Source organism: Mesoplodon bidens (assembly GCF_964165515.1).
Source record: "Mesoplodon bidens genome assembly, chromosome: 3".
NCBI classification, from domain to species: Eukaryota; Metazoa; Chordata; class Mammalia; order Artiodactyla; family Ziphiidae; genus Mesoplodon; species Mesoplodon bidens.
This window is the reverse complement of record NC_138178.1, coordinates 150,791,869-150,818,569: the sequence shown is the minus strand read 5'-3', so window position 1 is coordinate 150,818,569 and position 26,701 is coordinate 150,791,869. Positions and strand designations below refer to the sequence as shown.

The 26,701-nt window shown below is 37.0% G+C and overlaps 1 protein-coding gene across 5 annotated transcripts in view; it reads right to left on the bottom strand.

The window, feature by feature from the left end:
• YLPM1 (YLP motif containing 1) overlaps positions 1-26,701 on the bottom strand; it is an 82,165-nt gene that overhangs the window by 10,909 nt on the left and 44,555 nt on the right. Inside the window, exons 7-19 of one of the 5 annotated variants that reach the window (XM_081228617.1) lie at positions 20,945-21,365; positions 20,739-20,831; positions 19,338-19,533; positions 18,741-18,859; positions 17,677-17,831; positions 14,408-14,470; positions 14,004-14,123; positions 13,611-13,787; positions 13,440-13,523; positions 13,068-13,151; positions 10,679-10,759; positions 7,452-7,503; positions 2,284-2,414 (exon numbers count right to left, since the gene is read on the bottom strand). In XM_081228617.1, coding sequence (XP_081084743.1) covers positions 2,284-2,414; positions 7,452-7,503; positions 10,679-10,759; positions 13,068-13,151; positions 13,440-13,523; positions 13,611-13,787; positions 14,004-14,123; positions 14,408-14,470; positions 17,677-17,831; positions 18,741-18,859; positions 19,338-19,533; positions 20,739-20,831; positions 20,945-21,365 — 1,776 coding nt within the window. The remainder of the gene's footprint in view (positions 1-2,283; positions 2,415-7,451; positions 7,504-10,678; positions 10,760-13,067; positions 13,152-13,439; positions 13,524-13,610; positions 13,788-14,003; positions 14,124-14,407; positions 14,471-17,676; positions 17,832-18,740; positions 18,860-19,337; positions 19,534-20,738; positions 20,832-20,944; positions 21,366-26,701) is intronic. The other 4 variants (XM_081228618.1, XR_014015374.1, XM_081228619.1 and 1 more) reach the window with 4 other exon arrangements.

Sequence of the window (26,701 nt, the reverse complement as noted above, 5' to 3'; positions counted from 1 at the left end):
ATATTTCTCATTTGGAATTACTCACTGTTACACCAAATTATTATGCCCAAGGAAGAGCTATTTCTACTTTTCTGTTGCCCCAACCTTAAAACTGGAATAAGAGGTATCAAGACAAGTAGTCCCTGCGTGGAGCTGGGCATATACGGAAGGCCACTAACCAGGTCTCAAGACACAGACAAGGGCAGGTCTAAGGACTGTCTGCAATATTTTTTTTTTCTTTTTTGCGGTACGCGGGTGTCTCACCGTTGTGGCCCCTCCCGCCGCGGAGCATAGGCTCCAGACGCGCAGGCCCAGCGGCCATGGCCCATGGGCCCAGTCGCTCCGCTGCACGAGGGACCCTCCCGGATCAGGGCACGAACCCGCGTCCCCTGCATCGGCAGGCGGACCCCCAACCACTGTGCCACCAGGGAAGCCCCTGCAATATTTGAAAGAGCTTTGAAACCTGGAGTCCTTTGTAACGGTATCCACTGTAATGAAGTTTTACTGGCATTTTTATTCTCTTACAATAAATATCCTTTTAATATTGAATTACTAAGGGAATTCATAAAAAAGAAGTGATGTGTAATGATAAAGAAATTATTATTAACTTCAGTCTTACTTAGAGAAATGAAAAATGAGATACCATTTTTTTTTTCACCTATTAGATTGTCAAAAGTTAAAAAGTTCAATAACAGCACTGCTGGTGCAAGTGTGGAAAAACAGGCATTTCCTTACATGTGGGTGTATAAATAGGTGCAACCTTTTTGGAAAACAATCTCACAATATCTGTCAGAATGATAAATCATATTCTATGAGCTTGCAGCTTTAAGGCTAAAAATATTCCCTAGAGATATACTGTCAAAAAGATGCCAAGGGCTTCCCTGGTGGCGCAGTGGTTGAGAGTCCGCCTGCCAATGCAGGGGACACGGGTTCGTGCCCTGGTCCGGGAAGATCCCACATGCCGCAGAGCGGCTGGGCCCGTGAGCCATGGCCGCTGAGCCTGTGCATCCGGAGCCTGTGCTCCACAACGGGAGAGGCCACAACAGTGAGAGGCCCACGTACCGCAAAAAAAAAAAAAAAAAAAGATGCCAAGATGTATGCATATGACTTTCACCAGAGTATTATATTAGCAATAAAATGAAAACAGCATAAGCATCCACCGATAAGGGACTGGATAAATAACTGATTATTCAGCCAAACAATGGCACACTAGGCAGGCATTTAAGAAGAACGGTAGGGAATTCCCTGGCAGGAAACTAAGATCTTGTAAGCTGCGTGGTGCAGCCAAAAATAAATAAATAAATAAATAAATAAAAAGAACTGTAGGTTTGTATATATTTAAATAGAAAGATCAAGACAGACTAGCTGGAACAGGTTTATGCAAATCATATGTAATATGATCCCTCTTACTTTATTTTGTTTTAAAGGATATACACAATTATCACTTTTATTGAACTTGACATCTACATGGAAGACTTACCCAACATCCTGGCTTCATTACTCTGCCCCCTATCATAGCAAAGATTCTTCAAAAAGTTATCTGCATTTGCTGTTCTGCACTTCCTCATTTCCTATTCTTCTACCATCTCCAAATTGGCTTCTGTCCTTCAACTCTCTAAGAAAGCTTGACTTTTTTTTTTTTGATCAAACATCAACAATCTCCATGTTGCCAAATCCAATGGCTATTTCTCTTTTCTCAATTTACTTGTCTTCCCTGTATCATTTAACAATGGACTATTCTTTACTTCTTAAAACATTTACCTCTATCTGAACTTCTAAATTTTGGAGACCTGAGTCCTATTATCATTTCTAACTTAACTGGTACCTCCCTGAACTTCTGATTTTTCACTCCCAAACTTACGTCTCCCCTACTTTTCACTAACTCAGTAAACGGCAGCACCTACGTGGAATGCTTACGGCCAGAACCCTGAAGAGTCACCTTTGATTTCATCCATCCTGGACCCTCTACATCTAATCCATTAAGAAGTCCCATAGATTCTCTTTAATACTCTACTTTGCACCTGGCTCTTTTGCCCCATGACAAAATGGCACAAGCAGCCATTCCAAACTCCTTTAAGGTTGACAACATGCTAGCCATGTGAGGTTCTGTTCTCCATTTTTTAAGTTACTTGTACATTTTGATCTGATCATTTGTAAGGACTCTTTTTTTAATGTGTAATATGATACAGTATAAACCAAACCACTCTAAAAAAACAGCATTCATATGATTATCTAACTATAACTTTCTAAAACCAGATGCTAAACGGGCCCGTTATCTGTTGGTAGTTATTGACAGTCTCTTACCCTCTTCTTCCCAGGCTCAGAAGCACGAGTGTCATAATCATCAGGGAGCTGAAGATAATCCTCCATTCTGCTGGCAATAGCCTCCCAGTCACGTTTCCTTTTAGTACCAGTTCTCAAGCCATCCAACTTGTCTGAGGGACAAACACAGAGCCGCAGCATTAAGGACGAGTGTGAGCTGGCACACGACACACAAACAAGGGAAAAGAAGGCTGGAACACTGTCAGAGGGCACATCCGCATTTTTGAGAGCAGCATCACTTGTAGATCCAAACTATCTTCTTGGCTGAGATAATATCAAGTTCTGTGCAATTTCCATTGTTTATCTGGTGTTCATACTGGCAGCCTTTATATTACTATGTTGGTTTAAGTAACAAGAACGAGAGAAGGCACTTGTTTCCTGGCCTCCTTATCCTCCCACCCCACCTAAAATCACAACACTTCAGCTCTCATGTTCTGATGAAAATGCAACATTGGGTTTTTCTAAAAGCAATTTCTTCCATTCTTTTTTTTCTTTAACACAATATTAACACCACCCATTAGATGTGCAACCATGTGTGTATCGTATTATATGAAAAGCAGGTAGTTCAAGAACTTAATGAGCCAAGCTAACGTTCAGAAAGGTTTTAGATTAACAGTTTCTTGGGATTTTGACCACATGAGAATGTTTATGAATAAGTTGATTATACAAATCACCACTTTCTTTGGTTATACTGTGAAGTGCTGTTGACCATCCTGAGGCTAAGGGCTAGTCAGCCAAAGTGGCTGGATCTGAATTTTCTTTCTGAATCCTCAATCTGAGAGGCTTTCCAAAAGCCCCAAACTGTAATCAATTAAATGAACAGGGATTGCTGATTCAGAAATTATTAGATATGAGTTTAGGTGTCTTCAAGAACACACGATGAAAATGTGTGGGTTTTTTTATTGGTTGTTAATTCTGATTTTGAATTCTACATGTGAAATATTATGAGTTATACATATACATATATATATATTTGTATGCACTACATTGAAGCACTACATTTTTGGATCATCTGTAGTTATAAACATACTATTATTAAGTAGGTCAATAAAGGAAAACCTAAACACTTCAGAAACACACAATAACCACACTTCATTTAAGTCCATAAAGGGTGCAGAGTGTATATATAATAGAGACCTTTTAGGCATCATGGTGGAGAGAACTTGACATGAAAAGTACAATGGAAGCAGGAGGGAAGGTGAGTTTATGCTTCAAATGTAAAAGTTATACACACAACTAACTGTGCATACCATATAGGCCTCAAAAACCAGTAAGATTTTGCATACTTGGCAGAGCTTTTATTTCCTAAGTTCCTCCCCCATAAAAGCAATATTATTGAAATATCAGCAAGGCAAACTACAACACTTTACAAAACCCAAGAAATTTTTATCATATCACTTTGGAAAATTTTTAACACGGATTGAGTTCAACAGAAACAGTCTTCTAATCTCCTCTGTAAATCACATGCTGTACCAAATGGCTCTAACCTACATGTAGTATATGACAGGCCATATTATACAAGATCTTAAAGAAGTGACATCTTGATTGCACAGGGACATAGAACATGGTATTAGAAAACCAACGAAGTCCCATAAACAGTAAAACTGTTCTCAGTTCAACAGTGTACAGTATTAGCAGAAGAGTAGGCAGCTCCAATACACTTATTGAATAAACCTCAAAGGATTTCCAAACTTAATAAGATCAACTTCCACATTAACATACTTCAAAGGAAGATTCCATATTTCAATTCTAAGAATAGAACGTGGCCAGGCAGCAATACAGAAGGGCAGTGAGAAAACTGCAAGAACTTTTCCTCATACACTGGGTGTATGACAGGAGTTACACACCAGGAGTCCCATATTTGCAACATGGAAGTTCAGAAGAGCATGTATTTCTAGTCTGAACACCCTTGTTTGTAATGTTTAATTTGAAATTCTATTGTGCACAACATGTTTAAAGTTTCCTTCTTGGGGCTGAAGAAAGGTTCATACCTCTTCCACATGGCATCCTGGAAACCCAAACACACAGATGTATGGCATAAGGTGAAGGAAGAGGAATCTGGGGTATTTGTTAGTTACAGAAGATGACTGGTGTCCAACACACTCATACTAATGATTTTCAGAGGTCTGAATTTCAAAAGGTGAAGTTTTAAGATGAAGATGAAAGTATAAATATACAACTTGGCAGGTCACAGAATTTTACCACATCTTCAGAACAGTATATATTATTATTACAGCACAACAGAAAAAAAAATTTTAGATATATCTATCTATTTTCTAGACATAAATGATATTTCTGAAAATTTGATCACAGTGAACACACAAGGGTTACGTGCCTATACAAATAATAATTGCATTCCAACTGTGGAGATGAAACTGCCTGACATGTAGAAGGCCAGTACACAATAACTCATAAGCAGAGACAAATGACACTGAGATGAGAAAAGCAAAAGTACTCGATATGAAGAAGACTAAATTAGGATGACAACAGTCTCAAATATTCTTTTGGTTTTTCAGTTTGAGAAACCAAAATCATGTCAGTGGAATTTAAGTCGCTTGAATGCTGAATCCCAGCATTTGATGTGGCATGTAACACCCACCCTTGCATTAGGGTGCCTGTGTCCCAGCTGGAAAGGAGCCATTCAGGTGCTACTGAAGGTGGGCCACAGGCAGTCTTCAACAACTCCATGACACCCATGCCAGATGCAGCTCAGGCCAGTTCTGAATTTTTCTAAAATTACACCACTTCCAATTTAACACTCACACATAGGCTGAACTGTATACTGTACTTAATGAACACAGATCAAGACTCTACAATGAGATTTAACAGCTCTTTGAAAGATTATAGGTTAAGTATTTTCTCACTGGCAGACTCATTTGTAAATCAAAATTCCTCAGTTACAGACTCAGCTTGTCTAGCTCAATGTATGACACTGCTAAAGCTTAGTATGTTTCCACCCAGCATAATCATGTTACCAAGAGTAATTTAAGAAATGTTGGTAAAATACTCAGAAAAATAAAGTGTACCTGCTAATCAAATCTATTGAATTTGCTATGATAAGGAAGGCAACATAAATAGGCTAATTCTCAAATGAAGAGCCTCATGTTTTAGGCTCTTCTTCTTTTTCTCAATTGGCTCCATGGGCCAATCTCAAAGAAGCAAGCACTTTCAGGAATGCTCACACTCCATCTGCCTTTCTCTACAGATGATATAGCTCTCAAGATAACACAGTGGTGCAAGAGGCAAGTCACTATATGAAACATCACTGTCACAAACAAAAACCCAACTGCAAACATGTAAGAATTTATTTCCTAGATTCATTACTAGATCTTCAGTGCCTTTAATTGACATGGTTTATTTAACAGTTCTATTTCTGGATCACTGTCTAACATTCTGCCTTTAAAATGGGCTGAATTTACATAAAATGTATTTTCTGAGAAGCAAATAGTAGATAGGCCAGAATTTTTTCCAGAAATTGATACCAAGATTAATGTCATATTATCTTGAAATCATCATAACTAAATTCCATTTTCCTTTCTCTTTAGAAATTAGAAAGGAAAATAGAAAGTGGACTAGCTCAAGTTAAAAAAAAGCATTATCCTAGATAATATATTACATAAGGTCTCTAAAGATTATATGCTTAGCTAAAATATTTTACAATCCCTATGTCTCTTTAATTACCATTTCTCTTTGCCTCAAAAGATAATCACTACTTAGAGAACCAGAAAATAGGGAAACGATCTTATAGTCTTATAGGTTATTCTATAAGTACAGAACTTCAGATTTAATCTAATCTTAAAATAAACATACCTAAAGCATTATTATTAAAAAAGTAATTTGTGATTGTTACTTTCCTACATATTTAATTGCATTTAAACACTTATGAATACTTTAAAAGTTTAGGGAAGGAGATGGTTTATTATTAAGATTTCCCACAGAGGGAGGACGAATGCAAGAATATGTCAGTAACCACGTATCATTTTCACATGCCATACACTAGAAAAAAATCCTAGACTTTGCAACAAAGCACCTATCGCAACAATATGGTAATACTAAGGTTTACGGAATTATCTTTTCACATAGGACCTGGTCGTCATCAATGGCTCACATGATCAGCTGGGCAAAATAAAAAGCATAGCCTATGCAATTGTGTGTAAAGTGCATCCCTCTGATTTCAGAAACACAGATAATATGCCCCAAACAGTGAAGGAGCTAAATGACTCAAATTTGTTCTATAAATTTAAGATATATTTCTATGGTTACTTCAGCTTTGGAGTTCCAGCATAATTCCAGGAGGAGAAATGCAGAGACCAACAGTCATACTTCATGTATTAGTAAGGTCCATCTTTTCAAAAAATCTTATACCATTATCTTAAATTATTTACTAATACATCTTAATCAACATGTTAAGTGGTTCTCTTTAGGTGAGGTAAAAAAAAATTGTTCTGCAATATTACAGTGAAATATTGGGGAAAAATCCATTGGATATGTATGATTTTCTGCTTGACAAAGAACCTCACGTTAAGCAACTCCAATTTTTGATTTAGACAATAATTTTCACCAGTCTACCTTGTAATCTGGCACTAAAGACAAGCTGGAGGAAAATTTAAACGGAATCTTACAAAGCAGGCTCCTCAAAGACCTGAATTATATATCTACCTCCCCAACTCAGAAATTCTAATTTATTATACAAGGAAAATAACTGCCTTTTAATTAATTTTTAAACTTCAATATTTATTATTATTACTACTACCACTATTACCCAAAGTATTCATAATCAGGTTCAACTTTGGACTGCAGTTAAATATTTTTTTTAAAAAGTAGAAATCTCACCTACACCAACATTTCTGATTAATATAAATGAATGGATTTTAGAAGCGACAGTGTTTTATTACTAAATTTATCACATATTTCCATTTACTCTAAAAACTTTAAGTGGTACCGAAGGTAGTTCTTTTAAAATACTCTTCTTTCACTCTGTCACAAGACATAAATGAAAGCCAACAAAATAGACTGAGGATGTAATACGGTAGGCCAAAAATCTTCATTTAAGCAGAAATTTTGGGAAATTTGTTCTTCTTATAGCAGAAAGATCTATGACCATTACCATCAGGTATCACATATAAAAACAGGAAAAAGGAAATACCCACCTAGCTTTGCCTCAGATGTGTCCATCTCCCATTTGCTTTTCGGAATGTAACCCTAAATCGTACACAGAGAGAAGCTCGAAGGGTTAGAAAGAGACACATACATGCACATCACTTTTGAATTGGAAAAGCATTAAAACTGGGAATGGATTCAGTTTCCACTCACTATTTATAAATATATCCTGAGGGAAAACACAGTTTCATTATCTTTGAAGAAACTGAATTACCAAGTTCACCAAACTTCACTGCCCAGATTTCAGAATGGTCACTTTAGAATAGTATCATGAAGGCGCTTGGCGGCAACTACAGTTCAGGACACACAACTGTAGTCTGAACAACAGCTATATAGCCAATATGGTAAGAATGTATGGTAGTTACTGTGCTCAATTAATATCATTCAGAGTAGCAGAGAATTTATAATACTAGCTAGGTTATTTTCTAAATACAACTGCTATTATCAAGTGATAGTAGCCATGAGGTCCAAAGAGTGTTCTTTAAGACAGTTACTTTATATTCCAGTGTACTTTTAGATACTCAAAAGAAGGGAGAAAACTTGGTATCACTGAACACAATTATGAAGTTCAACTTCATTTTAAAATGACTCAATCCATTTACCAGTTAGATCTTACAAAGACTAATTTTACTGAATCAATTTCAGAGCATTACTTTTTCATCAGTTGGAAACTAGATTATTATTTCTGATGTCTTTTCAAAAATTACATCTTTCTATTACATGAAAACCCAGAAATCTCCACAGGCAATTTATATCTTATTTAATAAAATAACTGGGTGGTTTATTTCAAACGAAGTCCTACATAAGATTTTCAAATTTCACAGTGTACCTATTTAGCTATGTAGTAAGCCTTTCGGTTTATTCACCTAGCAAGTGTATGCTTTTTCCACATAATTCACTGATTCCCCCTTTCCTTCATTTTGACTCTGTTCTCTATTAGGTCTTGACATACAGAACTTTAATATTAGGACTTATTATATAGGACAGATTCATCAAAGGTGTCAGCATCTTCTTTTAAGAATCCATATATCTTTCTACTATTGGGAATGTTCAAGTTCATAGAACAGACTGACACACAGGTAAAGTTGGAAAGTATGTTGAACATTTCAGGACAATAGCTTCTGTGTAAGAGTGTACTAGAGCATCATCATTCTTCCAGGAAATCTACATGTTTTATACATTTCTAGTCTTTAAGCCAGACTAATAAGTCAATTTCAACTAATTAGGTAGTATTTCAGATTATAAATTATACCATCCTTTCCAAATACATGTTTAGAACAAACCAAGACAAAGGCTGAAATGATGGTGCTAAAAGTTTAGTACTGATGGAATTTGCACAGTTGTACCTCAAAAAATCATCTGAAAACCTTAAACATCACTAGAATAATATATTTATAAATTCTGAGTCAGATCTATGAGGTTCACTGAAGCACTAAAGAAGACAAAATATCATACCAATGATCCCCCCCCAAAGGAGTCTCTTAACCAAGAAAAGTTTGGATTTCACCCAGCTATAGTAATCAGTACAGAGTAGAAAATGTAAAGTTCAGTGAAAATTCCATTAAAATGGTCTGAATGACACAAGACTTGCTCTTAACCCTTTCCAAAGGTCAATTCTCCAAGAATCTTTTACTCTTGGGATAGAACCCAATAGTAGAAGATGTCGATTCTGCATTTTGAAAGAAGGTTAAGAGAAGTTTTATAACATAAAGATAAGCAAAATGAGTACATTAATTTCCCCCTGCTGGAACCACCTTTTTCTTCCTTAAAACTTAAAATCATCTTCTCACTGTTTGAAATCTTAGGCTACTTGGAAATAAAAGAGATAGCTCAGCAGGGTAGAGTTCTAAGGCTTCATTCCCATGTTTCTGATGAAAAAATATAGTATTACAGTGTGTTTCACTTTTAAAAATAATAGTACATTCAATTAAAAGTTCCAAGTTTTGACCTACACCTAAGCAAGTCAGATGTTATGAACCATATGCTGAACTGAAATCTCCACAAAGGGAAGACAGAGCTTCAGAAAGCTAACATTAGAGACTTCTCACATGATCGATTGCTAGTACGCACGCTGCAAGTAGCTTAACTGGTCATTAGCCATATTCCAGGACAGCGTGGACCTTTACGTGAATTTCCTGCCTACATCTTAGATCATGTATGTCAAAATACAACCTAATTAATAAAAATACTTTGTTTAAAGAAAAAAAAAACATAGGAGACTCAAATGCCATTAACTTTAAAGCTTATTTTTTAATCCACATATGAAATCTAGGAATGTAGAGATTGACACCATCTCTATGCAAACACACAGTTTCTATTCAGAGTCCTCTATAACACACATGGGTTGATGGGACCACTCCTTAGAGAGAATGTATTCTCTAGGGGTTAGGAATCAGGGTTCTCGCTTTGCACATTTTCAGAAGAATATGAAAAGCAGCTTTAGCAAGGGCTGAAGTATTAAATAAAACAAATAATATTTTGAGTTTAGAAAGCAACACTATTCCAAGGCACTGCTAAACTCTGTACCCCATTAGCAAACACTGAAAATAACGTAAGTCTATAGGTCGCATATTCTTGAATGACAGGGTAAGGCAGACATCACTACAGAGGTGTGATCAAAAGCATTTACAGTAGGTACACGGGATCTTTGAATTCGCACTACGTAAGCCTTTAATCAGCCTAAGCAAAATGCATTGCCTACACAGTCAAATCATTTTCCCCATCACTTAATAGGATAAAATGCGGAAGAACAAATCCAGCAGTCAGTGGCAACCCTCTGCCTCCTCATTCAATAAGTTCTTCTGCCTCAGTTTATAGAAAATCAATTTTGAGCTCTTATAGCGAAGAAGAGACAATTATGCATACATTGGGTAGGCTGTACCACATATCTGCTGGAATGTAAGAATACCCTTTCAAATGTAATCGATTTTCTTAAAAAGTGTATTCCCCTAGAGCCACCCACAAATAGATGAGTGAGTACAAGGGTAAGTTTCTTAGCATTCTAAAAATTGTCTTGTAACAACACAGTAGAGGGTTCTTTTCCTTTGGTCAGGGGAAAAACAAAAAGTATCCAAAAGTCTCCTTGAAGATGATTATGGAAACTTTTACCATTAAGGTGCATATCAACAAGTAGTCATCTGATCACAGAGCTGAATTTAAACCCTTAAGAATTTTAATAAAGAGACACTTTGTTCAAAGTGGTTGTTCTGTCTCCTACCAGTTCGCTTTCCTCTTCCTCTGCATCTTTCTTTTCATCCTTCTGTTCTTCAATATTTGCATCAAAATCTTCCATCTCCACCTACAATACCGCAATAATCACACACAAAAAGACTGAGTTAACATTTAGGAAAATGTTGAGTCCCTCACTGAGATATGAAATGAGCACAGTTGCCCAGAGCAAGACACACAGACTTGCTGTTACACGCTAAGTAATTTCTAACACCCTAAACTTTGAAACAGAACTGACAGACAGGATGATATTCCTGCTTTTCATTTTCCTGGGATATCCATCTTTGTAGTTCTCTATGAAGTTGAGTATAATGATCTAAATTGATGGTTATATGTTTTGAATGACAATTGATTACTAGGATTTCTTTTTAAAACCTTTAGCAAGTATTTTTTCAATCAAGTAAAACAGGTATGATTCAAATTTCAAAATGTAAGAAAGGGTATAGTGAAAAGTCAGATGATAATAGCTTGGCCCAGAACAGCAGCAATGCAAATAGAGAGTAGATAAATTAGAGGAGTATTTATAACGTAAAACTGACAAAACTTGTAGACTGACTACATGGTGGAGGGATAGAATCAAACACTGGTACAAGGGGAAAGTAAAGAGTCAAAGATAATGGAGAGTAGAGAGTCAGGGTTTCAGCAACCAAGTGGATTGATGGATCTAATTACTAAAATAGAGAATGTGAGAAGAGGAACAGGTTTGGATGATTTACATATTGAATAGGTTGAGTTTGAGGTATACTAAGATAATACATATGTTTTGGTAGAGAATTTGGAAAATAATGGTAGAATTATAAAAATCACCCATAACCCCTCCACACAGATATAATTACTGTTAAGATATTGATAAAATTCATTCCAGCCTTTATAATTTAATATTAAGGGCATAGAAGTGGCAATCCAAGGTACGAAAAAGCCTGATTATCTATACAGAATGTGCAGATTGAAAATAGAGCCTAGGATAGAGCCCTAAAGAACTCCAGCATTTAAGGACTGTGTAGCAAGAGAAGCCAGCAAAGGAGACTGAAAAGGGATGGCCAGAGATGCAAGGGGAAAACCAGGAGAAGGTAGACTCACAGAAGCTGAGAGAAAAATGGTTTCAAGAAGGTGGACATGGTCAACCATGTCATATGTGGCTGCAAAATTAAGCAAGAGAAGTGAGAATTGTCCATTGCCATGGAAATCTTTGGTGAGAGAGTCTCTAGAGAATGGCTGGGGCAGAAGCCAGAGGAAATGCATGAGGAGTGGCATGGGAGGTAAAAACACATAAAAATACAGTGACAACATTGAGTACAGATAACTCTCATTCACAGGAAGAGGTCAAATAATACAGAAGTATATAACTGATTAAAAGAGAAAAATCTCTCCTTTTCCATAATAAAGATTTATTTATTTCAAACTAGTAATTGATTTAGACAAGAATTCGCAATCTGTGAAGATCTGTCGGGGAACAGGACATTAACAGTTTCAAAGTATCTCCCTACAGATTACTTATTAGGAAGAGAAAAATGCAGAAAAATTTGATGGATATCACCTGAACCAAGTGATCAACACTTAAATCACCAATAATGAAATAAGATGACATCATATGACCCCTGATATGATGCAGTGAGAACACAATGTCACTTATGTAGCATTCCTGCTAATGTTTAACATAAAGCTAATCATAACAAACCCAAATTGAGGGGCATTCTACAAAACAGCTAAGTGGCCTATACTCTTCAAAATTTTTTTGTCTTTCATGACAATGACATAGCTGAGAAACCATTTTTTGTATTAAAGGACTGGATCCTGGATTTTAAGAAATTCTTATAAAGTACAGTATGGGAACAACTGGTAAAATATGAATATGGACTCTATATGAAAGAATTCAGGAAATTTATATTACCTAATATAGTATCTTATCAATGTGAAATTTCTTAAGTTTGATAATTGAGTCTTCTAGATTTGTAAGAGAATGCCCTTGTTCTTGGGAGATATCTACTGAAATATTTAGGGCTAAAGGGTTTATGAAGTCTGCATTTTAACTCTCAAATGGTTCCACAGTAAGAGGAATAGTAGTAGTAGTAGTAGTAGCAGTAGCAGTAGTAGTAGTAACAAGAAGAAGAGGAAGAAGAAATAGAAGAAATCTAAATAGAGAAAAATGAGACAAAATATTAACAACTGGTGAATCTCAATGAAAGTCATGCAGGTGTTCTTATATTGGGTTGGCCAAAAAGTTTATTAGGTTTTTCCATTATGGAAAACCCCAAACGAACTTTCTGGCCAAAGCAATACTATACGTGCAATTTTCTGTAATTTATATTTTTTTCAAAATAAAAAGAGGTGGAAGAAGAGGTCGCTTTTGCACTGCTTTCGAGCCAAAGGACGCTCACCTCTTCAATAGCAGCATCCTGCAGCAAAGAACGAATGTCCAGACGCATCATATGACGAGGTGCAGTTTCCCAGTGATCAGCCATCTAATTGAGAGATTCAGGAGGTCAAGTTATCTCTGGAGACTACTCAAAGACAGACCAAGAGAATATCCAAGACAAATTTAACTAATACTGTGAAGTCTAACAGGCTAGTTCCAGGAAGAGCTAGGACACCTCGTACCCTTAGATACAAAGGGTAAGAAACATTTACTAAAGCAGGTAGAAAATATATTTTGAAAGTAAAGGGGATAAATAAGAATTTCCAGACAACAGTGATGAAACAGGCAAAATGAAGTTTAGAATATTACACCCTCTGTGCTTCAAAAAAATCACCTTATTTATTTCTTTAAGCTTTCTTCCATGAATATTCCTCTTGCTACAAGTCTGGTTATCTGCACTCATTTCAGCCAAATACACCTAAGAAAGAATGAATAATGATTAGGCAAACAAATGCAGCACTAACATGATAACATAAAGTACTCTAAAGTTCTTTTAAATCTATACCTCAAATCCCTTGGTTTTTGCTGCACTCCAAAACTGGTCAAAATGTCTAACTCTGTCATTGATGGCATCCAGGATGATGAAAGGGAAAAAGCCATCATCCAGAGTCTTTTTGAAAGTTTTGAACATGCTGGTGCGGTAGGTTTCCTCCATCTCAGCTTCATATTCATATTCCATCACCTAAGATCCCCCAAAAGAGATATGGAGTTAGCAAAAGCAAAGAATCATCTTAAATCTCTTCCCTCGTTAGCATTTGGATAGAGACAACTTTCTAGTCTTTCCTTCACACCTGAGTACTAAAGTTTGTGTTCAAAAAAGCCACATTTCTCTCTGAACATGTTTTCCTTTCAATGCTATTTATGAATCAGGATGTAATCTGAGAGGAATATACCATACCTTTTTTTTCACTTTCTTTCCAGAATCTGGATCTTTTTCTTCTTTTTCCACTTCAGCGATGAAGTAATCATCCAGGCTTAGAACTCTAGGTGCAGGTCCTCCAAATTCTACCTCCTTATCCTAAGAATCACATATTCAAGAAAGTTAAAGAGAATTTATGGAATAAGTTAATAAATGTGCACAAAGTTTTTCTTGTGGCTAAATACCACGCAATCTTCTTGTAGTTTCAAATCAAGCAGGGGCAAAGTATCTGCCTAAGCAGATCAAACTTTATGAGATAGCATCTACCAGATGGGCCAACTAGAATGGATCAAATGGGAAATAGCTGTATCAATATCATATTACTTGCTAAGAAGGCAAGTAGCTAACAAAAGCAACTGATTCTTTCACTTTCCCATACTCACTCGAATAAGTTTCGCAACATGTGTCTTTCCACTGCCAGGCAATCCTCTCATTATAACAACAATCTGAAACACAACGAAAAAAAAAATCACCCAGAGAAGATTTTATTTCACAGTGAGATCTTAGAGTTAACAATGACCTATCATTCTCCAGGACAGACCATATGATAGGCCATGAAACAAACCTTAATACATTTGAGAGCACAGGAATAATACAAAGCATGTCTCTGACCACAATGGAGTAAAATTAAAAATTTGGGAAATTCACAAGTATGTAGAAAGTACCATACTCCTAAGTAACCAATGGGTCAAAGAAGAAGTCAAAAGAAAAATCAGAAAATACTTTGAGATAAACAAAAATGAAGACACAACATAAGACAGTGGAAGAACAAACTAAACCGAAAGCAAGCAGAAGGAAGGAAATAGTAATATTAGACCAGAAGTTAATAAAATAGAGAATCGAAAAACAAAGAAAAATCAATGGAACCAAAAGCTAGCTCTTTGAAAAGAGCAACAAAATTGACAAACCTTTAGCTAGACTAAGAAAAAAGAGAGAAAATTCAAATTACTAGAATCAGAAAAAAAAGAGGGGACATGACTGCCAACCTTACAGAAATTTTAAAAGGAATACTATGAACAACTGTATACCAACAAATTAGATAACTTAAATGAAATGGACAAATTCCTAGAAAGACACAGCCTACTGAAACTGACTCAAGAAGAAATAGATAACCTGAATAGACCTATGACAAGTGAAGAGATTTAATTAGTAGTCAAAAAACTGCCAAAAAAGAAAAGCCCAGGCCCTGATGGCTTCTTCACCGAATCCTAACAAACCTTTAAAGAATACCAACTCTCGGGCTTCCCTGGTGGCACAGTAGTTGAGGGTCCGCCTGCCAATGCAGGGGACACGGGTTCATGCCCCGGTCCGGGAGGATCCCACATGCCGCGGAGTGGCTGGGCCCGTGAGCCATGGCTGCTGAGTCTGCGCGTCCGGAGCCTGTGCTCCGCAACGGGAGAGGCCACAGCAGTGAGAGGCCCGCGTACCGCAAAAAAAAAAAAAAAAAAAAAAAAAGAATACCAACTCTTCACAAACTCTTCCAAAAAATAGAAGAGGAAGGAACAATTCCCAACTTATTTTATGAGGCCAGCATTTCAAATCAAGCATATAATCTGATACCAAAACCAGACAAAGACATCACAAGAAAATTACAGATATCTCTTAGGATTATGGATACAAAAATTCTCAACAAAATACTACCATATTGAATCTAGCAACATATAAAAAGAAGTACACAACATGACCAAGTAGGGTTTATCCCAGAGATTCAAATTAATATCTGAAAATCAGTTAATGTAATACATTATATCAATACAATAAAAAACAAAAAAATCTCAATGCAGAAAAAGCATTTAACAAAATCCAACATCCTTTCATGATAAAAACATTCAACGAACTAGGAATGGAAGGGAACCTCCTGAACTTGATAAAGGACATCTAATGAAAACCCACAACTAACATAGTACTTAATGGTGAAAGACTGAAAGTTTTCTTTCTAAGATCAGGAATAAAACAAGTATGTCCACTCTCACCACATCTATTCAACACTGTACTGGAGGTCTAGCCAGAGCAATGAGGCAAGAAAAAGAAAAAAGGCGTATGCCTTTACAATGCCTTACATTGTAAAGTAAGAAGTAAAACCATCTCCATCTGCAGATTACATGACCTTATATATGGGAAAAGTCCTAAGGAATCCACTAAAAATCTATTAGAACCAATAAATGAGTTCAGCAATGTTGAAGGATATACAATCAATATGAAAAATTCAATTGTATTTCAATACAACTGAACAATCCAAGAATGGAATTAAGCCATCTATGTCTTCCTTTTTTTTTTTTTGGCAGCACTGTGTGGTTTCCGGGATCTCAGTTCCCCGACCAGGGATTGAACTCTGGCCACAGCAGTCAAAGCGCAGAATCCTAACCACTAGACCACCAGGGAACTTAAGCCATCTATATCAATAATAACATTACACGTGAATGGATTTAAACAATCCAATTAAAAGGCAAAAATTATCAGACTGCATAAAAAAGCATGATCCAACTATATGCTGTCTATAGGAAACATACTTTGTGTCATTGAAAGACACAAATAGATTGAAATTAAAAGGATGGAAAAAGATATATCAACAGCCACAGGAAAGCTGGAGTAACTATACTAATAATACATGAAATAGACTTTAAAACAGTGACATACATACATATACAGAGTCAAACTTCTGATGGAAATCTCCCATTTTATTTAAATGGAACCATTTTATTTAAATGGAATCTGATTATTTTGCAATATAAGATAAATTTAAGAATGTATACATATGGAGGAAAATATGTCTAAACTAATCAAGTCTCCTAATTCTCCCTCTTTTAGTTCCACGTACCATAAAACCAAATCCTCTTTTCCCTTCTTCAAATTGCAATTAATTGAGTTCTTATGAATTATTTTCTAAAATTTTCAACATTTTTTTCTGCCAAGCAGTTAAGCTCTAATTTCTTAGATTCTATAGGGTAGGCAGTTTATGAGATTTTATGATGATTTGGAGATGCCTTGAATCTGATATTAATACTACATCACACATGGAAACAACCTAAATGTCCATCAACAGATGAATGGATAAAGAAGATGTGGTACATATACACAATGGAATACTACTCAGCCATAAAAAGAATGAAATAATGCCATTTGCAGCAACATGGATGGACCTAGAGATTATCACACTAAGTGAAGTAAGTCAGAAAGAGAAAGACAAATACCATGATATCACTTATATGTGGAATCTAAAGTATGGCACAAATGAATTTAACTACGACCCAGAAACAGACTCACAGACACAGAGCACAGCGTTGTGGTTGCCACGGTGGGGGGCGGGGATGGACTGGGAGTTTGGGATTAGCACATGCAAATTATTATATACAGATGGATAAATAACAAGGTCCTACTGTATAGCACAGGGAGCTATATATATTCAATATCCTGTGATTAAACCAAAATGAAAAAGAATGTATATATCTGTGTAGCTGAATCACCTTGCTATACAGTAGAAATTAACACAACATCGCAAATCAACTATACTTTAATAAAATAAAATAAAATATTCTTAAAAATTAAAAAAAATACTATGTCACAAAAGTACAGAAATTCTGTTCAGGGTACTAAAAAGATTTCTTATCAGCTTCTAATTTGCAAGAAAACTAGTCATTTACATAGGACTTACTCTCTCAGGTCTGCTCTCTCGGCCAGGTGGTTTCAAAATATCATCCACATTCTTAGATTCAGGTTTCTTCTCAACCCGTGGAGCTGGAGGTGGCTGGTGGCTTAGTGAAGGAGCTGGCAGGGGCATTCTCTCCTCTGGGTAAGTTCTTCGTTCTCCTAGGATTCCAGTAGTTGAACAAATTACTATTTATACAGTAATTATTTAAAATTTTAACTCTCTCCACTCCTCCTAAGGTAATATAACTTATGGTGATTTGGGGGCTACTTTTATCCTTAATTAGAGTTTAAGATAATGTAAATCTATTGAAATCAAGAAAATGAAAAGATTTAGGTATGATTTCAGGCAAAAAGAATGTTCTGAAAAATACTGAATTCATCCTTGTTTGTATTAAACTTAGGAAAAAAGTTAAGCAACAGAATATAGAAGAATAACATGTACTCCTGAATAGTCCTGAGTATGATTTATAGTCCATCTGTATGTAACTTCTGCTTTACAATTTTGAGAACGAGTCACCAGCTTAGGAAAGCTTGTTTATATAAGTAGGTGTGAATTTCTAGTTTAAGTGTAATTTGTAACAGTGAAAAACTAAAAGCAACCTAAATGTCCAAAAATAAGAGCCATGTATCTCATCCACTTGATGGACTATCATAGAGCCATTAATATAATAGGTTTATGTATGGAAAAATGTATATAGTACACAATATCAATGAGAACAAGCACAACAAAGAAACTGTATTTATACTTTGATTACAACTTTCATTAATGTGTGTGTAAAGAGAGAATGACAGGGAATATACAAAATTACAATAGTTGTGGTATGGCAGGTGGTGGGATTATAAGCGATTTTGTTTCTAGCTTCCAAAATTTCTTTAATAAGGTAAAAAAAAAGCAATTTACATTTTATTTCATCAATTACATGGCTATTTTTGGTGATAATGTTGTCACCTCTGAGAAATCTGTGAGTGCATTTTACTCTGAAAGTTTAAATCCATAACTACAATGGAAAGCATCTCATGTTGTTTTCAGTTCTCAGCATCTTTATAGTTAACGAGGCACTAATCTACCTCCAAACATGGACGGTCCTTCATAGGCTGGTCGGTCAGACTTCCGATCATAGGATGGCCTATCAAATCCCCCTCTTCTGGATGAGGAATGGTCTTTTTTGTCTCGATATGACTGAGTCCTAGAAGGTTTAACAGGGAGTGCTTTGGTAAATAAAAAACATATGGAGGTCTCTTATAATGCAACACCATTATCTGCCCAAATTTTTCTATGGGTACTTACTATACATAGTCAATACTTATGTTTTCATTTTGCTTTCCCATTTAGATCTGCCTTGCATACACACATCCACAGAGCTCACAAATTGCAAAAATAAATTGTTTCCCTATTAATTAAGCAATGACAACAACTTTGTTAACAATACTCTTTCCTCTCCTTTCTGGCTATCTCCATCTCCCATTTAACTCTCTGGAATTCAAGCTCACAAAACTCAACCACCTAGTTTCCTGAAAATTGGTACTCTTCCCTCTCCAAATTATACACACACACGCATGAGAAAAATACATCATTTACTAAATTTCCTTTAACTACACTGACTTTTGCTGAACTTAAGTATATGGTAGTTTGCATACCTGGCAAAGATATTTCTCATAGCATACCTATCATCTCGAGGTCGGCGTTCTCTGTCAAATCGATCCCGGTCATAGTCAATAACACCACGATCCCGGTCTCGATCTCTATGTGTCTCCCGATCCCTTTTGAAATCTCGATGATCTGCCATGACATTACTCTGACGATCAAAATAAGGCTCACGATCTCTGTCTCTATCATAACGATCTCGTTGGCCTACATGCTCTATAAAAACAATATAAAATAAGAACTATATCCCTTTTTTTCTGAAATAAAAGCAGAAATGTACAAATCTAAATTTAGAACTAGTATAAATTGTTGCCCTAAACTCAACTCATAAATAAATCTTTTAGCTATATTAAAGGGAGGCCCACATTCTAAGAGGCCTTCTGTGAGCTGGCCCCTGCCTAACCCTAGTTCCCTCTCTGATCTCACCTCCTATTACCTTCCCCACCTCTTTGTGATGCAACCACACTTTCCTGTTCCTGAGACCTACCACCTGCTGTTCCCTCTGACTGGGACCGTCTGTTTGCAGATGCTTCATGGTTGACTCCTTGTCATTCAGCTCTCAGCTTCACTGTCACAGGGGCCTCCTCTGACCACTCTGTCTAAATTAACCACCTTCACTATCCATCACATCAAATGTTTCATTGTCTTTATAATACATTCAAAGGTCTGAAATGATCTTGTTCATTTATTCTTTTTGTTTGTTTTCCCATTAGAATGTAATTTCATAAGCACAGAAACTTTTATTTTTCTCATGTTGAATTCCCAGTGTCTAGAACAGGAATTAGCAAACTTTTTCTGTAAAGGGACAGACGGTAAATGTTTTATAGGACATACAGTCTTTGTCACAACTACCCCAGCTCTGGTCTGTTAGCATAAAAGCAGCTGTAAACAATAGCTAATGGGAGTGTGTCTGTGTTCCATTAAAACTTTATTTCTGGGACTTCCCTGGTGGCACAGTAGTTAAGAATCTGCCCACCAATGCAGGGGACACGGGTTCGAGCCCTGGTCCGGGAAGATCCCACATGCTGCAGAGCAACTAAGCCTGTGCACCACAACTACTGAGCCTGTGCTCTAGAGCCCACGAGCCACAACTACTGAGCCTGCGTGCCACAGCTACTGAAGCCCATGTGACTAGAGCCCATGCTCCGCAACAAGAGAAGCCAATGCAATAAGAAGCCCGTGCACCACAACGAAGAGTCGTCCCTGCTCGCCACAACTAGAGAAAGCCCACACGCAGCAATGAAGACCCAATGCAGCCAAAAATAAATAAATTAATAAATTTAAAAAAAACCCACAAAACTTTATTTCTGAACAGTGGGAAAAAAAAAAAAGGGAGGCCCAGATAATCTTACCAAAAGGGAAATCATATGATAATTGGGTCCTAAAAGGTTTAAAAATACTGATCTCTCTGGGTCTCCTACCTGTTTCAAAAGTTGATCTTTCAGGTAGTGGATCTGGACGCAGAGTTATTCTTTCTCCATAGGGTATCTGTTCAACTTTATTAGTGGATATGTCTGGTAAACAAAGTCAGGGATAAAAACACTCTAAGAGTGAAGCTTAAGGAAGCCAAAGCTGAAGCTAACAATTCCTTTAGAATCCCAAATACAAATTTGCCACTTTCACTCACCTCGGCCATGGCCATAATCGACAGTCTGCTGTACTGGTGGTGGTTTGGACATTGGTGGCATACCCATAGGCACCGGGCCAGGAGGAGGGATGGAAGGGTGAACAGGTGGGGGTGGTAACACTGGAGCAGATGGAATCGTTGCAGCTTCAGGTTTAAATTCCGAATTCAGTCCTTGTTCATCATTTGTATCCCAGAGGCCATAGAAAGAATCTTCATCCCAGCGTTCTTGTTCCATAGCTGAAGTCTGTGGCTTTATCACAGGAGGAGGAGGTGGCGGCGGAGGAGGAGGGGGTGGCGGTGGCGGTATTGGGATAGGCGGCCTGGTCACAGGAACAGATGATCTTGCTGGTGGAGCGGGGGGTCTTACAATTGAACCTGGTGGTTTACCCATAGGAGGGGGTGGTCTATAGGACCCTGGAGGCTGGAGAACAGAGTAAATGACTTAATGAATAAGCATACCATGTTTTCACATATCAGTAGAAATTAAAATCTGGTTCTCAATCCACAGAAGAAAAATTTGATATATTGAACTTATTCAAAATTCAAAACTTTCTGTACTTTAAAATACACCATTAGGGAGAAAATGTGTGCATATCACCTATCTGATAAAGGACTTGTATTCAGAATATAATAATCTCTTATAAGACAAATAGTCAAAAAAAGTATGGGCAAAAGATCTGCATATATTTTTCCAAAGAAGATATATGAATGGCCAATAAGCCCGTGAAAATATACTCGACATCATTAGTCATGAGGGAAATGCAAATTAAAACCACAATGAGGTACCATTTCATACCCAGTAGAATGGCTATGATTGATAAAACAGACAATAACAAATGATGGCAAGGATGCAGAGAAACACAAAGACTCTTAGACTGCTAGTAAGAATGTAAAATTTCCACTTTGGAAAATGGTCTAACAATTTGTCAAAAAGTTAAACTTCAATTTACCAAGTAATTCAGCAGTTCCATTCCTAGGTCTCTAACCAAGAAAAACATGCCCCCCCCCAAAGACCTGCACACAAATATTCACAACAGCATTATTCGATAACCCAAATGTCCATCAACTGGTGAATGGACAAACAAAATATGGTATAGCCATACAACAGATTGTTACTTGGCAATAAAAAGAAATGAAGTACTGATTCATGCTATAACATGGATGAACCTTGAAAACATTAGGCTAAGTGAAAGAAGCCAGACACAAAAGACCACATATTGTATGATTCCACTTAAATTAAATGCCCCAAAAGGCAAATCTATAGGGACAGAAAGTGGATTAGCTGTTGCCTAGGACTTGGGTAGGAATGAGGATTAACTGCAGATTGGCACAAGGGATCTTACTGGGGTGATGAAAATGTTCTACAACTGGATTATGGTGATGGTTGGACAATTCAGTAAATTTACTAAAAATCACTGAATTACAAACTTAAAATGGGCAAATTAGATTATGTAAATTATACCTCAATTAGGTTCGTTTAAAAAAGGAAAAAAAAAATGCCCTCAACACTATCACCTCCTCCCTTCCCTGCAATGAACCACCCTCTTTCTTCTCCTTCCAGAAAAATTAGGGTGCTAGCCAATTTGATACAAATATCCCAGGCCCACCTCAAACCTACTGAATTTCTGTGAGTGAGGTCCTGGCATTAGCTTAAATTAAACAAAACTTCTGTAATTCTGATGTTCACCAGCCGGTTAAGAATCTCTGCTATAAACTCTCTCCTCACTATGGTAACCTGTCTCCTCCACAAAAATAGTGAATTTCCAGTGAGAGAAACAAACTCTAGCTAGCTCCCTCACTTCTATCTAATTGTCTGACTGACAATAGTAGTTTGTGGCAAGGCTGGTACCAACACACAACATCAGAACCGGGAAACAACAAAACAAAGAAACCAAATGGGACGTTTAGTAATCTCTCTGACAACCAGCAAATGTCAACAGAAATGTATATTAAGGAAACAGTAGAATCTCTGGGCAGATAGGTTCTATTTACTTAATACTGAAACCCAATCGTCAAATTTTATTTTAATCTTTGCAATTAGAGATAATTTAAATCTCTGATTCGAACACTCTTTACCCATTTCTCTTAGTTCTATGTTTCTGGTTTGTTCTATTGACAAACAAATTGACAGCTGCTTTAGACCTTGGAAAGCCAACAATACACATTACTTGTATATTTATTCATACACAGGCTGCGTGTTAAACTTTTTGAGTAACAAAATTACATTGTGGCTAATACTTAAGAAATATTATTTAACAAGAGGCCACTATAGGCTGGAGTTAAAGACAAATGACTATTAGGTAAATGATGTAAGGTAAACTTTAGGTTACGGCACTTTAAACTCTATTAAGGAAATGCCTATACATGACAAAGCTACTGCATCTGGAGTATAGCTATCCAGACATGCTTTAAATATCATAAGAATTCTGGACTATGTCTACAAATAAAAAGTGTTTTCTTGGGGCTCCCCTGGTGGCGCAGTGGTTGAGAGTCTGCCTGCCGATGCAGGGGACACGGGTTCGTGCCCCGGTCCGGGAAGATCCCACATGCCGCGGAGTGGATGGGCCCGTGAGCCATGGCCACTGAGCCTGCGCGTCCAGAGCCTGTGCTCCGCAACGGGAGAGGCCACAACAGTAAGAGGCCCGTGTACCACAAAAAAAAAAAAAAAAAGTGTTTTCTTCATATTACATAGTGAAAGCAATACATACATTTGTGAAAAACAGAACACTCCTACAGTATTTACATGAGAAAGGATTAATATCTGTACCATACTAAGAATAACATAAATTCGTAAGAAAAACCTTAAGAGTCAAATAGATAAAATAGGATTTTTATAAGAAATGTAATTAACAATTATCAGAAAGTATTCATGTTCACTAATTATCAAAACTACCAAACATTTTATTATTTTTAAAAATATTTATTTATTTATTTGGCTGCACCGGGTCTTAGTTGCGGCACGCAGGATCTTCGTTGCTGTGTGCGGGATCTTTAGTTGCAGCATGAGGGATCTAGTTCCCTAACCAAGGATCAAACCTGGGCCCCCTGCATTGAGAGCGCAGAGTCTTAACCACTGGACTACTAGGTTAGTCCCATTACCAAACATTTTAAAACATTTTATTAAAATATTAAATCTTCCAAAAATATTAAGTAGCTGATGCTTGCAAGGCTATAGTATAGTTGTTATATAACTATTTTAGAGAGCCGTTGGCTATATTAAAGGAATCATTAAAAATGTCCTCGTTCTTTAACTAAAGTATACCACTACAGGACTTTAAAAGTACTTTTAAGAAGTTATCTAAAACAAGAATTTGAAGCATAATGCATAGTGGTTTGTAGAAAATAAAGAATGCAGATGTAAGCTTTTATCTATAGAATGGGTAAACAACAAGGTCCTACTGTATAGCACAAAGAACTGTATTCAATATCCTGGGATAAACCACAATGGAAAAGAATATTAAAAATGTGTATATATGTATAACTGCATCACTTTGCCGTACAGCAGAAATTAACACAACATTGTAAACAACTATACTTCAATAAAAAATATTAAAACTAAAAAAAATAAGAATTTGATACAAAGACATTTATTAACATTGTATTAATAAAAGATTAGAAACAAAGGTTTAACTTTGTTAAATGGAATAGTTTTAATAAATTGTGCATCAAAAATATAAAGCATGTAGCAATATGTTAAAATGTTTATGACTGATTTATCAAGTGAATAAAGCAGAAATGTGGATCTATAATCTAGAGCTTCTACTATTTGCTAAGAGAGTCAAAGATAAAAGATGTAGTTCCTATCCTTATGAAGGACAGGCAAGATAAGAGAAGGCAAGACAAGACAGAAGACAAGACAGACAAGAAGACAGACAATCCAAATACAGTATGATAAGGGTTCTGACAGAGGCCCATAAGATGTTACAGGCGTACATGCAAGGGCAATTGTCTTACACAAGTGGAAGAGAAGATACAGAGATGAGTTCTAAAAAATAAACAATTAACTAGTTGGAGGAGAGGACAGGAAGAGAAAAAAAAAAGAAACTCTAGGTTTAGAGAACAACATGCATATGCAAAGGCATGGAGAAGTAAGAGCCAGTCACACTTACAGAATTGTCAGAAGCTCCATGTGGAGGGAAAGTAAAGAGAGGGAGTAGCAAGTAATGGTAAGCAGAGCTTGGGCCAGCTCAGGAAGAACATAAAAGGCCAGGGAAAAGAATCTAGATTTTATCCCGAAAGGAACACAAGAATACTGAAGCGTTCTAAAGCCAAGGTACACATGGTGAGATTTATGTTTTAAAATGTCCATTTTGGAGACTTCCCTGGTGGTGCAGTGGTTAAAAATCCACCTGCCAATGCAGGGGACGTGGGTTCAACCCCTGGTCCGGGAAGATCCCACATGCCACAGAGCAACTAAGCCCATGAGCCACAACTACTGAGCCTGTGCCCTAGGGCCCATGTGCCCTAGGACCCGATGCCACAGCTACTGAGCCCACATGCCACAACTATTGAAGCCTGTGTGCCGCAACTACTGAGCCCGCATGCTGCAACTACTGAAGCCTGCATGACTACAGCCTGTGTTCCGCAACAGGAGAAGCCACCGCAGTGAGAAGCCCGTGCACCGCAACGAAGAGTGGCCCCCACTCGCCACAACTTGAAAAAGCCCGCGCACAGCAATGAAGACCCAATGCAGTCAAAAAAAAAAGACATTAAATGTCTATTTTGGCCAGCAGTCACATCAGTGCTGCCTAAAGTAGAGTGTAGGGTAGTCCTAACTACAAAGTGGCATGACAGAACTTTTGGGGGCAATGGAAATTTTTTTTATCTTTTGGTATACATTTCTCGAAACTCAAACTGTGGGCTTAAAACATATGTAAATTATAACTCAAAATTTGATTCCAAAAATATTTTTAAAATAATCACTCTGGAAGGAGAATGAAGAATGGATCAGAGGGGAATGAGATGGAGAGAGATGAATTAGGGTGTTTCTGAAATAATCTAGGCAAGAACTGACAAAGGCTAGAACTGAGGTTGTAGGGAAGTGGGGGATAGAATACTTGAACAATATTAAAAAGACAGTAAAACTAATCAACAGAATGACTGAACACAGAAGGTTAGGACAGAGGAAAGAGTTAGGGCTGACTTCAGGTTTCAAGTTCAGGTGACTAGGTGATAATGAGGAGAAAGAACAAGTTTTCATGGAGGATGGTAATGAGCTCCATTTTAAATATGTTGAGTTTGGCAGGAGACACACCCAGAGAGAAACCCTGTAGGCAGATGGATGCATACACAGGCCAAGAGATATGATTTGGGGAGTCAACATCATGGTGGTTGCTGACATCAACAATTACGTCTGAGTGTTGTGTGTTAGATTAGGATGGAAGGGAACATTAAGAAATGAAGAGTTAATCTGATGAAATAGTTCAGCAGTGTTTTTTTTCTCTCTCTCACTTATATTTGCATGATAACGTTTTTAAAGCCCATCACTGACTTAAAGGTAAAACAACAACAACAACAACAAAATGAAAGCAAAACAAGGGGAGAGCTTAATCACACAAGTCTTTAACGTAGCTTCACTGCCTGAACTGGGGCATGATGTTCAACCCTTTCCCTAGCTAAGGACTAGTAGCTTGAAGAGGCATGGAGACTACGAAGCTCACATGAGCAGGGCTCACAGGGAGTCCCTGCACTGTCCAAATGGAAAACAGGACTATCTGAACAAAAAGGATTACCAAGAAAATTCGACAATTTTGTGAA